We start from the raw sequence: 16,736 nt of genomic DNA, 5'->3' as shown, positions 1-16,736 counted from the left end.
GAAAACATTAGAATAATGTGGCTGTTAAAAATACACGCACTACCTTTTTCGTTTCAACTACTGAAAGTAACATTTTAAAATGATTTACTGTACGCACTTTCACAAATAATGATATGATTTTTTTACTAGAACACCACTATATGCGATGAATTTGGAGTGTATTTTTATAAAATTAAATTAATTTATTTACTTCAAGTACCACATTTTTAATTGAGTGTTTTAATAATATAAGCGAAATGGCTTCTGGTTTAAAGATTTTTCAAGAACATATATTGCATAAGTATGTTTGAGATTGAAATGTACTTATACATTTATCAGATCTGAATTCGCGTGGGTTAGTCGATCATTGCAAATGTCTATCATTTGCAGCACGTTCAAGTCAAGTTTCGCGACGTTGATATGCCGCTTGTCGGTACTTCGGAAGTTCTGAATTATACAAGGATGGTAACTCACTGATTCTCGGGAGGTTTAAATATTGATTTTCTCGACGGTCCACCTACCGTGCGCGGATTAGGCAGAGGCTGGTATAAGCGAACATCCGGATAAGTGGACGCAGAAGACCGACAATTTCCATGGGACGAAGGCAAAGCTGCCCGGGAGAAATGGCATCCAAGTTTAATCCGATTCTTACCGATTTAATGTTTCAATCTTGCATAACGGAATCCCGTTATGTGGCCATCGTAGTGTGGTAGTCGGCTCGTTGTGTTATCGTTGCCTTTCACGTGTCCCGACGTCATTGACGTCACCGTATTCGTCTCGGTCGATCAACAAGGGAATATTTGGCGATCGCGTAAATACTGCACAAACTTTTTGTGTAGCTACGAATCGTCACAAAATTATTCGGTTCTGAAATTAGTACTATTTTACGGATACTCCATGGAAGATTTCTTATCTTTACCAATTCCTCAGGAAGAAATGTCTTCAGAGTTAAAAAATGCCATTAAAATTCGGCAGGTTAGTAACGTGCACTTGCTCTTTTGACATTAATCTGACACTGAGGTACCAATTATGGACCATTTCGGACTTCGGTGTCCTTTCGCGGTGTTCCGTTGTTTTTAATATTTCCAAGAGAGGAAACCTATGCTTTTAGCATAACCATAAAAGGTGATGAACGTGTAGTTGGTCCATAAGTGGTAGAGTCTCCATTACTGGATATGTTTTATTTCGAATTCGCCTTGGAATGCAACGAGAAAATTGTTGCTAATGTTTTTTTGTATACTTCGTTTACAGATGGAGGACAAGAAGATGCGCTCGTATGCCGTTATTCCACCACTGTTATTGGACGCCAAGCAACGAAGGATCGCTTTTCAAAATAGAAATGGACTTCTGCAGCCCGAGGAGCTCGAGGCTCTGCACAGCGAGCGCAAATTAATCAACGTGTGGAGTCCCATGGAGCACGAGTTGTTCAAAGAGAAATATCTTCAGCATCCGAAAAATTTCGGGGCGATAGCGCAGTCACTCGAACACAAGTCCGTGCCGGATTGCGTGCATCACTACTACCTCACAAAAAAAGCTGAAAACTATAAGCAGCTTCTACGAAAGTCGCGGCAGCGAACGCGCAGCTCTCGAAACAATCCTAACAATAAGGTCATTGTCTACGAATTTCATATGTCGATTAGATTTCACATTTACTTCTTAGGCATGCTAAAGAAACATACAATAACCACTCAGCAAATATATCGCAGCATTTATTTCGCCACATAAAACAGTTATTGCAACAAACGCTTGTTCTATGTGCGTACAAAAATACGAAGTACATAAGAGCATTAAATGTATCTTTAGCATGCGACTTACTATTACTATGTGAGAATAATCAGATATTCAGTATTGATTTCTGAGCCACGTAGAATATGTTCATCCATTAATCTTCTTCTGTTGCCAGTATATTATTTTCTATGATACATTTTCCAATTATTAACTCTTTGATGTACTCAACTGAGTTAACTCGCGTGCAACGGGTTCAGTTGTAAAAAACAGGTACATTAAGAGGTTAATGTAATTTTTCTGCGTTATATTCTTATCTCCCGTTCATAGAGTATGTTTTTTAATAAGTCATGATTTTTCTTTCCAGGTAAACAATAGCAACTCCAATATTGGACCGATAGACATATTGACGACGGGCGTCACGACAAGACTGCAGCGCGAGCAGCAACAGAAGACGCAGGAAAATCCGCAGAACAACTCCACGGTAGGAATTACCACATCAGCGCCGGCGTCGACGCCATCAACGACGGCATCGACAACGACTACTGCCGCTATCAGCACTGCTACGACGACGACATCGACACCGTCTTTGTCGACGTCGTCGTCGTCCACAACGAGCACGTCCTCGATGTCCGCAACGTCAACGTCCTCGACGACCACCTCCGCGGCCACGGTTACTGTCGCCGCTAGTGTCGCAACAGAAACGATAGCAACGTCAACGACTACGACAACATCCGTCCCTAGTAGTACCGTGCCAACGAGCGTAGTAACAATATCGTCGACCTCCTCCACATCCTCGACGTCGTTGGCGTCCTGCACGAAGGATGCGAGAGACGCTAACAAGGAGAACAAAGACAGTAAAGGGGATTCGAAGGAATCTGCGCTTCAGAAGGATGTCAAGGAGGAGTCGCAATCTAGTTCGGAAACGGCTTCGGGGAAGGACGCGAAACCGATGTAAGTTCTATTAAATGTCGTTGTTACAAGGATACACGCTTGGGGCACTGATTGTAATTAATATTTTGAAATATTGTTATTTACTTTCCAATAGTAATAATGCTCTCATGATGTGCGATAATGTGTTAACATAATATGGAAAAAGTTTAATTGCAGTATTGTTACTTTGAGAGCACCTTTTATTCTTTGTGCTTTGAATTCGTGGAATTGCTTTGTAAATTCTCTTTTCGATATAGAACCGTAAAGGGTTACTATTGCATTAGACACGGAAGTGTGGTTTTTCTGCACTAATATTGTAAAAAGTGTAGTTAATGATAGAAAATATGAATTGTCATGTTTGTAGTACTAGTTAAATAGCAGAACGTGCGTATAAGGAGTACTTACATTTTTTACTGCTGGGTCAATATTATTTGTCTGCGTATGAATACTTCGTTTCTGCATAACCGACTTTGTAGCAAGTCTTTTGTCGGTCTCTCTGCTCAACCGTTGCAATTGAGTCGACTTCTTGGTCAACATATGCGACATGTGGTTATGCAAATATCTATAATTTTTTTTCAACCCTAGAACCCCGAGAAACGCAGACAGGAAGCAACGAACAGCGCTTTATCCCACAGAAGTCTTTCAAGATGCAAATAAGTCGAGTCTATTTTTAACTCGCTAACGAAGAATGTCGGTTTTCTTCGCGGCTAATAATTCTTTTTTCTCATATCTTCGAAGACCTATTCGTGTTAATGAAACATGCATAACGTTGGAACCCTCCAATGAAACGCTGGCTGCATATTATATTAGTTCCTACTAAAATTATGAATGTGGCTATTATGATCATAAAATTCTCCGAATTCTATTGCAATTAATGTTCAATGTAAATCGTTGTACGAGAATGATTCAATCAATCGGTAGGGTGTTATTTTCGCTAATTCCGCTATTGAATTCCGTTGATTGGATTACTTTTCCCGGTATGAGATTTCCAAGTAAAATGCGAGCCCAACGAAATGCAATTATGTTTGAAACTCGATTATTCCTCTGTTTGGCATAACTGGGAAATCACTAAAAAGAACGTTATAAAGTAATGTTTTGTCCAGTAAGGTAATTCTCAAGGAAATGTATACTTTAGAATCGGTTGCTACAGAGAGCAAATACAGAATCTCGACGGCAGGGGTGGACGTATTAAGAGTGGGCACACCGTAGCTCATTTTAAAAAGTGTATGGAATTCATTTCATTTCAATTGCAATAAAAGTATGGGTCGATCGATCGAGCCACAGCCAACGGGCGAAAGATATTCGACGTTCAAACAAGACCGCCCCGTACTATCTACCGCGTTTTCATGAGCCCCCTTCGAGCATCCACTTAGCGATTACAACGGAGAATTCCGCGGTCGCAAACTGTTTCCATCGAATGTAAAAATTAGTTTAATCCTTCGATGGGTCTTGAGCGATGAATATATTGGTTGAGCAATTAGTTTAGCTGATAACGTTGCCACGGCGTTACGACCAAAGGGGGGCGGCAGCACGTCATGACCAAAGAGGGTACCTTGGAGGGGCACCATAGAGCGGGCATTAGCAGATTGTAATGCTAATCAATGGTTCTCGGTTAGCAAACAGTGTTTGCGTAGGCATCCACTCGGCGTTCATCATCTTAATTGAGCCGAGTTCACAGATTTCATCGATGCCGGCCTTTCCTTGGAAACGAAGTCGCGCTTAATTCGTTTCTAACGGTTATAAGATCCAACGAAAAGGTCGATTGGCATTGGACATTTATTGCAGGATCTTTAGCTCAATGTTATTCGGTTTTTAATGACTGCATTTTGATAGATTTACTCCGTTAGATCTGCATTTCTCTCAACCGTTAAAATCAATGTTGTCATTTCAGAATGCTCGAAATGATTATTTCAATAACTCGTGTACCATCAGTAAATCAATATCGTCATGTCCATTAGCAAATTAATATCATCAATTCATCAAATCTCCTCGTTAGAATTGATTTTGTTGTTGGATGAATTCCGGATAGGCTCAATCGTTTAGTTTTATTTTTCATTCTGTGCATATTGCGGGAATTTTTCAATCGATTTCAGCACGTTCTTTTTAGAGATGATAACTTCATAGGTGATAGACATGGATCTTAATAATTATATTTAACATTCAGGTTTGACTTATTTGCCACGTATAATAAATAAATTCTTTTAAATGATTAAGGTATTGGTGAGAATCGAAGCAATGGCCTAACACTTCAAGCTTATCTTTTCTTTTTAATCATATTTTAAATAAGAGAAAAAAATGTATTTTATAGTTGATTGAATTTTAAATGCGTCTAAATTTATGAACAAAATTCACATCGTATTAAGATGAGAACAGAAACTCTTAACTCCTAACTGTAGATTCATTTCTTTAAAAAAGAGAATTATCATGATCATCTCTGTGTAGGAGGAGATCTCATGACTTGGTCTATTTGCATTTCAGGCCAGACTGTAAAGGGACGTTAACGTCATCATCCAATACTAGTACTGCAACGGCAGCGAGTGTTCCACTGGACACGAAAGAGAAAAAGAAAACGAGTGGGGTAACTTCGGGAGGTGTGACCAGTGGCAGAACGAAAGACAAAAAGAAAGAAAATCATGCAACTCCAATGGAAACCAGTGATGAGGAAGCTCAATCCATTGAAACTATCGGTAAGTGTATTCAATTGAAATTTAAATAGTTCGCAACATGAATCTATGTCAGATATGACTAGCTATTACTCAGAATTGATCATTCCGTCTTAACGAAAACAAAAATAGTATCAGGATAGTAGGCACGAATATTGTTTTTTATAAAATGAATTGATTATTTACAAGTACATTTGGCATATGATTTACTCGAAAAGTTTAAACGACGAGACAAAAGCGGTACGTGTTAGTGATTTTCTTAGACATGAAATCTTTTTAAATGGGGTTCCGTTAATTATAAGGTTTACTACACAAGATTGAATATTATTAACATTTCATTTAAAAGCACCCTTTATGTTTAAGTGATTTTTCACGAACATACACGCATTATCATTTCGTATTCGAATATTCATCTCAAAAGGAAAGAGATTATTTTTTCTTCTTTTATAAAATAATAGTATTTATTAAATAAACTATGAGCTGTCCATAGTGAATTGCTGGATAGTTACTCATTTCTAAAGTTGCAATAGACTATTGTTTAAGATACTTGTTTGGATTATTCAAAGGGTACAACAAACGACTTCGATACAGTATCTAGCACGTTTAATACCTACAGGTTCAGTCGAGTGATGTGTAACAATTTTTGGGGTAAGCTAAGCAAATTTTAATGGAATGAAGAGCGAGAGTGGATCGGTTGTTCCAACTGGCTTGACTGGTGCCATGACCTGATCGATTGACTAGGAGTCCGATTTCAATCGAAATTTGCGTATCTAGAACTTGTTCTTTTTTACGCACTTCAATATTTCCCGTATTTGATCGCTTCCGTTCGAAGCTCTTTGCACAGGTTCCTCGGAATTCTCGATAACTGGGTTCTGTTTAATCGTTTCTCGATAAATTAAAATCGTTTCAGAAATCCGACACGAAAGTTTTTGATATACTACGTCATACAATTAGTTATTCAAATTGTTAAGAAAGATAGAAATCTTACGGGAGGGAAATGTTTAACATATTTACAATGAAAATTAAGTAAAAAAAGGTCGATTCGGAGTAATTTAAACTTCTCGAAAAATTAACATAATGGGACCAATGGTAATTAAAGGACAATCGGAGTAGTGAATTATAGTTTCAGTACCGCGTATCGTAAAGGTTGGTGGCCTATCAGTTATTTTAATACCGTAAAGTTAATTGTTCCACGCCGTCGTTGCGTTATTTTCGATACGTGAGTAATTTCATAAAATTCATGTCGGGAAATGAAACCGCCCAAGGTACACGACGTCCACTCGTTAGCAAAGTACCCGGCTTTTCTCATTAATTTGAAATAGCTTTATTCGAGACCATCGACTGTGTTACAATCGTCAATGCTCGCCTAAAGTTAATCGCTACATAATCCGTGAATTCCCTATGAAACTATTCGAGTTGCAAGATCTCCCGGATGAGCATAATGATAATTGCAGGTTTTATGCATCGCCAATTGAGTACGTCTCTCGTTTGTCGAATGCACGCCCAAGTTATAATATCGCGATCTGTCGAGTAATGTAACCTCCTACATCTATAGACTGTGGGCAGTTCGGATAACTTAGACAACGCATATATCTTACGCGAGGTGGTAACAGATCTCGAGGTCTAACGATCTGGGATCTACCAACTACCGAATGTCCACTACCTCCGATGTCTCGGCAAATCCGTCGATCGGTGGTAGTCTCGAAAGCGTAGCAAGGTTCTCTACCTATTCATATTAATACAGCATATCGCGAGCGCGACTTCCTACGACCAACTCCAAGGTCTTACGACCAACTCCTAGAACATCCTATATACGTGGAAGATCCTATTGGTCCTCGGAGTTGGAATTGCTGCACCGTGGTGCGTCCGAGCTATCGTTACCAGGTCGGGGGTCCTCGACGTTCGAGTGGCAAAGCTTCCGGTGTTTGTGGACGAAGTAGTAGCTGGGGAACTTGCTGCCGCAAATCTTGCAGGGGTAATACTGAACGTTGAGGTCGAGCAGCCTGACCTCCCTTCTGCGACCTGCCTGTTGGCGGCTGATCCCGGTGCTTCCATTGACGCTCTCGGCAGTGGGTAACAGATGCCTCCTCGCGTGCTTTTGATAACAATACTGGCTCTTGAAGGTGTGCTTGCAATAAGAGCAGGTGTAGGTACCCCCCGTACGACTGGATTCGGACGTCGCGCCGTCCGGGTGCCCATTTTCGTCGTTCTCGCCGATGACGAGGTCTTCCTCGGCGGCGCAGGACGTTCTGGTGCGCGGCGCCGTTGGTGGTGGACCTTGTGCCGCGTAGTTCTCGTTGAGTACCCTGTGGAACCTGACCGGGCCGTCGCAGCAAGCCACGTCGTACACGACGTTCAGGGTCATCCCCGAGGTAGCGCTCTCGGTATTTGATCTTGAGTGTCCCCGACGTTTTGGAACTTCCGTGTCCGTCACCGAGATTCTCTCACTGCTTCCAGATGGGCTGGGGCTCCTCGTACCTGGTCCGGAAGTTGTCGCCAGATTTTGCTCTTCGGATTCCGCAACTTCTCCCCCGCGTCCCTCTGTGTCGGATTTCCGAGCTCGAGGTATCGGTATTTCTGGGCTCGGCGACCTCGACCTCGTGTACGACACTCGATGGTTCGTCGTCGGCTGCGAAGACAGGGACGCCTCTTTCAAGCTAAAGAATAAACGGGAGAATTCGTATTAAATTCAGAGTTAGGTTTTACTTACATCGGTTAAAACTGCCTTTATAATTTCATGTCGAATCCAGTTGGTGCAGTTGCAATGCAGTGGACATGATCTCACTTGCAGAAGGGGACTTCCGTTCTACTTTTTGCGTTAAAATGTTTACTGGAAATTGAAGCTCGTTCTTATCGAATTTTTCAACACGACTTTCACAGAGCAAATAGGTCTGTACAATTTACTAACAGTCCACGAGATCCTTTCTGTCTCTTAACCAGGTTTCGCCAGTTACGATACTTAGCATTTTCATGACGTAACGCGGCAATAAACACCGGCGTGTTTGTTGTAACTACCAACGTTACGGCAGCGAGTAGAAATATTACTCGATCATATGAAATGCAATCGGTATTATTCGATTGGACGTCTGTTTGAAAAGTGACCATCTTCTCCAGTAATTTGTATCGCGTGCAGGATTCGTGACTTTTATCTTTGAGGTATACATTTTTAGGCTTGCTCAGATAGTAGTTAACAATGGAATCTTTTCGATATCCGGAGAAGGGAGAAGAAATCTACCTATATGGGACAGAAGATCGAGCTTCGTGAATGAGCGAGGGCACGGCCGAGATCGCGCCGGGGATCTGCAGATTTGGCAAATGAGAGAGGCTGACGGGCACCGAAGGATAGAGCGTTGGTTGAGGCCAACATAATGGCGGGGCGACCACTCTGTTGGGAACGGGCCTCAGGACGCTTCCAGCTCGAGGAGCGGACGTCGGCGTCGGCGTCGGTGGTGGCGCCGCAAGCGGAGGAGGTGCACGCAACCTGGACAGAGCGGCCCGACATTGTTCCAGGGCACCTGGCATGTGTAGAAGATGGGTCGCCAAGAGCACGCTGTAGATATTGTCCAGGGTTACTTCCAGGTGACCGGTGTACATGTAATTCAACAGCGGCGCAAAGGCCTCGCCACCTGGGAACAGAAAGTGACGCGGGATCGGATGAAAGAATTCCAATGCAAACACTTTTGTTCCCCGGGAGAAATGTATTCCGAGCTGCATTGTGACACGGAAAGTGTTGAACGCCCCCATCATGAAACGCTTCTTGCGATTTGCGAGAGCTAATACTTCTAACCAACATAGTCCAACCGTGGGTACGGGACCGAAATGTTCCTCGTCTTGTTATCTTAACTTAAATCTTATCGTCCTATTTTATGTTATATTTTACGTAAGCGCGTTGAAACATTTGCCCTTTTTTGTATCCAAAATCCCAGGAGCATCGACTCACTTCTACATGGTGATACCATGAACCATAAAACTTAGATAAGAAAAAAGGGAATGAAATTAATAGGAATCTTAACCCTAGAACTCACGGTTGAGGTATAAACCCACTCCAGTAGGTTCTGAAATTTCACTCATAAAGGAACAATTTTTCTTATTCTTCGGTTTCTAAAAGGGACTTTTATCAACTGACCCTGAATGAAATTGAATTTGCTCCTGACTATTCATTTCCTTATTAAAATCGAAAAGATTTAACTACTAACGCTCTCGTATGTTGCTGATAGGAAACATTTTGCCAGCGAGAAACAAGTGGGTCGAATATCTACCCTTAAGGTAGCGGGAAGAACGAATGATACACGAGTCTAGGGTTAATATTCGAAATTTACAGTGAAATGATATTTAATAAAACGAAGCGCTAATGGTTCGCGGATGATTACCGACGGAGGACACGGAGACGGAAGTGACCGGTGCCGCGGGGTCTGCGCTCCCGGCCGCGGACGGGGCCGTAGAACTCGTCGCCGTAGCGAGCAGGGCCTTTAGGTAACCGCTGTGTGCAGCCAGGACTCCTCGATGAGCGACGAACTGGTGCTCGCCCTCGTTGCCAACGCGCACGAGAGTGTCGGGGGGCGAAAGTGTCTCCATTCGCGGGTAACTCTCCTCCGCGGTACCAGCGCCGAACCATGCCCTGTATAGGCTGTACATGTCGAGGTCTCTTCGAGTCCTGACCCGGACTCTAGAACAACGCGTTACGGGCCTTCGGATCACCGATCTGGAGGGCAATCGGATATCTTGGAGATTTTTTAATCCCTCCCGGCACCAGACAAGAAAATTCGGTACAAGAATTGACACTCGCGGAAGAGATTGCTGAAAAAGTCTGAAAGAGAAGGCAGGGCCTCGTAGAGGTGCAGTTCTTCAGGGAGACGTCATGGACCCTCTCTATGTCGTGTTTTAAGGTTAAGTTGGTCGCTCGGAAGATCGAACGCTGCTGCAGATCGATGTTCTTGGATGGACGTCATTTTATCTTCGTTCTTGGATTTATTAAGTGATATCCGATGGTTATCGTATTCTTAGATCAGGTTACTTTTAAATTCTTTGTTCCTTTCCAAACGTCGTTACACCTTTTTTGGAATTTATTCCTAGGCGAGCTGATTCATTTCTAGGCAGTGATCCAGACATTAATTATTCCCTAGCGTTTCGTTGAGGTCCGAAAGACCGCCTAATCACCTCCACGCTGGGGGGCAACCAGAAGATTCTTCGAATTAGTTTCGTCAATTTATTTTCGTAGCTTTCCACGAGTGATATTATTGTCAATTCATAATCCCAGATTGATAAGTTGGACGCGACAAAGGACGTTCCAAATTCGGTCTCCTAACGCCGATTTGTGCCCTTATTATGCGCTTTGTCGCATCTCTCCTGTGATTTCACTCTCAAAGCGTTTCCTCCGCGAGTCTCGTCACTTTTTCGTGCCACGAGATAAGTTCTTTCCAGGATCAACCGTGTTCAACGTCACCGCGGTTTTTGCGAATGTTTAAGATCGACTTTGAGTGGACCCATCTACCGATAACGAATCGCGCCTGCTATGTTATCGTCTTCTAGGATTACAACGATTGTGCCTGCGATCGTAAAGTCCCGAGGTCGGATCGCCGACTCGCCGGCCCACCGAAGGAAGAAACGGCGACTAATGACGTCGCGACGCCCCCGCGTCCGTGATTTGAACGCCGGGCGCGGCGTCGCGGCAGGGCGGTTTTCCCGACCCCACTTCGCGGCCGCGCTGCCAACCCCGACGCGGGGGTGAGAACCGCCCCCAATCAAAGAGATTGGCCGTTGCGGTAACACGTGGTCCGACCACCTTTACCGCTGCCTATTGTCTCTCTCGTCTCCTCTTCTATCCACCCTCCATCTTGCGGACCTTCCCGCGTCTTTCTTGGACTCTTTGGAAAAAGGCTCACTTCCGAGGAGGATGCATATCGATGCGCGACTTCTGTAATCGGTTTATGGGAAAGAGACATGACTTAAAGGATTTAATGTGGAGACCTGAAATGCTAGAATGAAATTCGAATCGGACGAACTTAATACGAATTATGTATCCAACTAATCCGGAACTTAGAAAGGTGTCCCAAAGAATTCTCTTTTTTTCCGAGAAATAGGAAAAAGTCGAACGGTTTTGTATATTTAAGGGTCTGAAACGTTTTGAATAATTCGCCTTAGAATTAGTATTTCAATTTACGGGCTCTTGGTCACACAGAATGGATACGAATCCAGAAATAATTATATTTTTGGTGGTTATTCGTATGTTGTGTTCTTTCTTTGTCTTCTCCGGCATGTCTTGTCATTTTTAATGTTAATAAAATTAATAATCATATAAAGTTAGTCCTGTGGATTTGTCGTGATTATAATAATTTAAGATTGGCCACTCTTTTGTTAACCCGTTATTAGTTAAATTATAGGACTACTCTAGAATTGCAATTAAACTTTCGTTTTTACACGAAAGTGGTCATTGAAATACTGTATTGTTGTATAAATATATAACATTGAAAGAAACTAGTAGGTACGTCTCGTACACGCAAGTACTTCGGTCACGTCAGAGGTAACTGCAAGTATTGTTATATAAATGAATACCGTTAAGGTTTCATTAGGTTTTTTTTTTATTATAATCTAACGCTTTTTCTTTTCAACTCCACATCTAGTCATCAGTGCACTCGGCTTCCTTCGAGCGTTGGAACGAGTTCATATCGATTGCGTGTATTGTCGCGTTGAGAGCTCTACTTTCCATGATCCCATTATTTAAATGAAAAACCGGTAGATATGTCTATTTATTGTGAAAATGTAAAAAGGTTTTGTATGTTTATTCAGAAGCGAAAATTGAAATGCTATCAATTGGTTCGAATACGAGATAGGCGACCGTAATACAAGGTCTGGTAACTCCATACATCGTATTGACTTCCTACACGATCTTCGATTTCTAATGGATTAATCATAAATCGCATCCAGATTGCTTTTATCTTTCTAGTTTAGTTCAAATTTTACTGCACAATTTTACTACCAATTAGTGTAAAATGTTTCCCGTTGTTAAAATTTCACTGTACACTAATTCATGTAAAATTAAATAACAATTCCGGTAAACTCTCTTTTACATTTTTCAACATTTTAAAGTGCCGCTTTACATAAACTAGGATCTACTAAATTCGTAGATGGGGCGACACATTGTTTAGAAAATTCATGATTCTTACCCTTCGCATAAGATTATTTTTGTTGTGGTAACATCGATCTTGCTTATTGCATTATAACCGGAACGATTGGGTGTGATGCTTTCTACGAAGGTTCAAGAATGCACTTGATGCTCAAGAAAGTAACTACAGCTTCGCAGAAATATTAGCCCCGTATTTACAAGCGATTGTCATTAAATTCGCTACCAGAGTGGTATATCGATTATGTTTCAGTTTTTATTTTCCGTAGCAATAATTGCACGGCTTTGTTTATTACGGTCTTTAACGACCGGTTTTTTCTTTTTGACGAATTATGGCGAAGACAACGTTGTAACTAGCTCTGGATAAATATCGGATGCTCGAGCGTACTTAAGTCGGCAAACTCGGTCTGGTAAATACGAGTTAACCGCCAGCCTAGAGAGTGCGTTTCGAGGATAAGGCGAAAAAGAGAAAACGAGGGGAGTGTACCGAAATGCCGAATGCCGAAAAGCAAGAAGAAGGACCTCGTGGTCCTTCCAGGATGCGTCTTTTGCAGGCTCTTGCCTTCCGGTCTCTGATGTTTTTCATCAAATTAGCTCGGGACGAGTACTCCTCCATCCCTCTCGGCTGCCTCCTCTCCTCGGGATATTTGCATAATATCATTTATATTTCACGTTGCGTTGAATTCCTCTTTATTCCGTTATACGTAACTCGCTACGCCACGGCCGGTTGGTTCGTGTCCTATCCCCTTCCCTCTCCCTCTCCCTGTCCCGAACACCGTTCCTTTCTCTCTCTCCCATTCGTCCTCACTCCCTCTCTCGAAGGGAAATCGAGCGGTACTCGCCCCCGTCCAAGTCTTCGCAAACATAAGGATATTTTCATTTTATACAGACATTCACTCATCTGCCCTCTCTTCTAACCGAGTCCTCACCCTCGAGCGCTCTCTCCTGCAACCCATTTCCCTCCCTTCCTGCTCTCGTCGCCTCTTCCTTTCTTCGCGATTTATTCAAATTGTAAAAATCCTTTTCGATCCTTCATGGATATTAATTCGCGCACAAATATCCGGATTGTAATGTTTTGCCGAGCGACTTGGGTCGAAGCAATTGTCACCGCGTCGCGATGTCGCGCATTGAAATTTTCTGCAACGTAGAAGTCAGATTTTTTCCAAGTATTTCATTTGATGTTTTCAAACTCTCATTCCTGCGACAACGGTGGACTTTAATTCTATATATGTTCACTTGATATTTACGTTGCTTATATTACATGTGTTTGAATCACGTAAGGAGTTTAAACGTCTTAATCTAATGATAACATTAAATACTTGGAACTGAGTACCGCAATCTGTTTTTTTTTTTTCAATAAATTAAGTGAACAAAGATTCCATTTATTGTTCTTTTCTCCACCTTTATTGTTTACATGTCGAATTGTGCGCGGTCGTTGCAGGGTTAAAACTATTTTAATAAAATGATAAATAGAGTACCCAACCTGTGGATATTGCATAATGCGCAAATTCCGACGCATTCTCCCCGTTGAATTGCTATTGCATAAAAGAAGGCTTGTCGCGTTTCGTGGAGTGCAGTCACGTGACCACAAAACAGGTGCGATGCAGCATGGAACGGGAAGGGACGGATCGGAAGTGGCGGGGAGGGGCGGGGGACAAATGGAACGATGTACATAGCCAAGGGACCTACCGGATGGACAGTGATTCTCGACGGCACAGGCGCCAACCAATAAACGAGCCTTTGGCTCGAAGCTGTTACCGGTGCAGAATAGGACGACGATTACGCACATTTCCCTCGAGACCGCGCGCCTCCCCGCCCTGCGCGATTCGCCATTGCGAACCACCCTTGGGCTCGTTTCCCGCGAATAATACCGATATCGGTCGAGGAGGGCGGTTCGCGTACTCGAAACTTCCGTCGGGCGATCACCGCCGAGGGCTCATTCAAATGAAACTTCAGCCTGGGGATTGATCCATGGGCGGTTCGACAATAAACGTCTGAACGGCGCGTGTTTCGTTCGCTTTTCTGTGTTAGAAAACGATACCTCTGTCGAATCCGATTCGCGAAGAGAAAAATTAACTTTTGTAAAACCTGAACATGGTTGGTGGAGGAAAGTGGGTACTGTTGGATTTAGTTGGAAATATTGAGGACATTTGAAGTTAAATCGGTGCACAGGTTGGGGAGGATATATGCCTTGAATCGAAGAAGTAGTGGCCATTGCGGACGTTCTTTTCGGAGCAGAGCAAATGATGCCAATGACGCGGTTTAATGCTTGCTCGAGGCGGATTTTGCGAACAGCCACCATATTGCAAGGTGCCAAGTGAGGACCAAAATGGATTCGTACGGTCTTGGAAGATTATCACCATCTAGTCGGTCTCGTTCCGGTGTACTTCCTTGTTCGTTGGTAAACTCGGTTTTCCATGGACTCCCGAAGGAAACCAGGAATAATCGCGTTAAGAGAGTACACAGTCGATGCCTCGTCCTGGACCCCGGGACCTCAGGACACGTAAGAGCGCTCGGTCTAATGCTCTCGGTTCACTTCAGACAAGTTAAGCAAACACTTTTCGCGATATTACCAGCCACGCGGTCTCTGGCGGCGGCCGCGTTCTCCTTTTTATTTCCTTCTGGCCTTCCCGCGGTTCGCTTCTTCGGTTCTCCTCTGGCTATTCGATTTCGCGTTCTCTTGACTCTCTTCTCTCCTTTTCATCTTAGGAGGTTCCTCAGTCTCGCGTTAGCCCGTGAGCTTCGGCGATTCTTTATGCGGTTAACTCGTAAAATTCTTAGAGACCTCTGCAATTTTTTTTTTTGCCTGCAATTCTATATCATTCGGGAGATTCGTTGGCTGACAGAGACTTTAATTTAACGTCGAGTGAACGATTTTGATCGAATTGTTCCATTTTGGCATAGCAATGTCAACTTGACTCGAATGGGCAATGCCGACTCGTGTGCCCTCTCTCGTTCCGTGATCAAGTATTGTTATTGCAAACGTTTTATTAACTGATGAGATTGTCATTTCTTGTGATCATAATTTTTCTGCTAGATTTCTGGGTAAAATTCGTGATCTAAGACGCGGATTGAGAGTGAAGCTTCCAAGTTAAAGGGAATTACTTTTTATGAAATATCCTTACGCAATTGGTAGTCATTTTGGTGCAAGAATTCTAACACATGAAAATAATAGCTATTAGCCTTAACAAAAGGATTTTCATTTTTTGATGCGCTCCTATTTTTTAACATGCGAATTTACATGCACTATCATGAGATAAGGAGTTTCCATTCAAAAACGAATTACACATGCTTTTTGCAAAAATTCTGGAACGAGTATTCAGGTAATTATAGGTTCAATATGTTTGCATAAAAGTATCTGGGAGAAGATTGATTGTTGGAACATAACATTAAGAACGCGGAGACTATTACGCACTCGGGAGGATGTTGGATACGAGCGATCCCGAGTGGGCGGCAGCGGCGATGGGTGGTAGCCCGTCTTTGTTGGTAGCAGTGAACCTGGACTGTGGGGTAGGTAGCGTGCGGAAGTAAGAGGGAGGTAGAAGATTGGATACGAGCGAACTATAATTACTCTTTTCACAATTGACCTACACTTACTGCAAAAGTGTTCTTAACTGGATTGAAACTCGACATTTAAACCCATGCACCGTGTACGACATATCAACTACAAAAAAAGAATCAATGAAATCATGAAAATCAATGAAACCGTCAACTTTCTTTCTTTGAATTAAAAATGTCGAGATGAGGAGTTCAACCACGAAAGGAAACCCAATGAAGTTGTGAAACGCAATAACAGCGATGAAAAACATTCTTTGGATAAAATATTCGAGAATGAGATGTTTAAAAGGTAAATAGAGCTGTAAAATTGTGATTCTCCGTGGGCGGTAGCGGTGATACAAAGTGGGCGATAGCAGCGATCGCAAGTGGGCGGTAGCAGCGATACAGAATGGGCGGTAGCAGTGGTGGGTGGCGTTGCTTTGGCGGCGGCAGCGAGCGCAGTCGTTGCGGAGGGAACGGGAGTGGTGGAAGGTTGGATACGAGCAGGCTAATTAGCGTCTTGATTTACTTAATCCCAATTAATGCCTCCGCTTCACCTGGCGCCGGCCCTCCTTGTGTACCCGCGCGCATTAGACAGGTGCGCTTGGATTCGCTGCTTCGCTACGCAAATAACGGATTATGTACATACGTACAGTTTCGCGATAATACCGAGGCGCAGGCGCGATGGCCTGCGTTTTACCCTCGGAATGTTGCGAGCTTAAGGGGCCCAAATATTTTACGCCATGGAAACCGCGAAAGATGCATATTCGCATCGTGGG

The 16,736-nt window shown here is 42.9% G+C and overlaps 2 protein-coding genes across 2 annotated transcripts in view; one reads left to right on the top strand and one right to left on the bottom strand.

Moving 5' to 3' along the window:
• LOC105696338 overlaps nt 1-16,736 on the top strand; it is a 69,931-nt gene that overhangs the window by 38,962 nt on the left and 14,233 nt on the right. The window contains exons 7-10 of the mRNA XM_023434286.1: nt 910-954; nt 1,231-1,587; nt 2,072-2,658; nt 5,116-5,324. Of these exons, the coding sequence (XP_023290054.1) occupies nt 910-954; nt 1,231-1,587; nt 2,072-2,658; nt 5,116-5,324 (1,198 nt within the window). The remainder of the gene's footprint in view (nt 1-909; nt 955-1,230; nt 1,588-2,071; nt 2,659-5,115; nt 5,325-16,736) is intronic.
• Nucleotides 8,502-11,673, bottom strand: LOC105696100 (zinc finger and BTB domain-containing protein 45). The gene is made up of 2 exons (XM_012418327.2): nt 9,671-11,673; nt 8,502-8,926 (listed from the first exon to the last, which is right to left on the bottom strand). Exons 1-2 carry the CDS (start codon nt 9,933-9,935, stop codon nt 8,532-8,534), a joined length of 660 nt encoding a protein of 219 aa, XP_012273750.2. The 5' UTR covers nt 9,936-11,673; the 3' UTR covers nt 8,502-8,531.

Source organism: Orussus abietinus, unplaced genomic scaffold (genome assembly GCF_000612105.2).
Source record: "Orussus abietinus isolate OABI.00-Male unplaced genomic scaffold, Oabi_2.0 scaffold164, whole genome shotgun sequence".
NCBI classification, from domain to species: Eukaryota; Metazoa; Arthropoda; class Insecta; order Hymenoptera; family Orussidae; genus Orussus; species Orussus abietinus.
Note: the sequence above shows the minus strand (reverse complement) of the source record. Positions and strands in the feature narration are given on the sequence as shown.

Coding starts and splice junctions, on each gene's coding strand:
- LOC105696100 (XM_012418327.2), bottom strand. CDS start 9,935: ATGTACAGCCTATACAGGGCATGGTTCGGCGCTGGTACCGCGGAGGAG. Junction 8,927..9,670: donor CGTCTCCGTGTCCTCCGTCG/GTAATCATCCGC, acceptor TTCTGTTCCCAG/GTGGCGAGGCCTTTGCGCCG.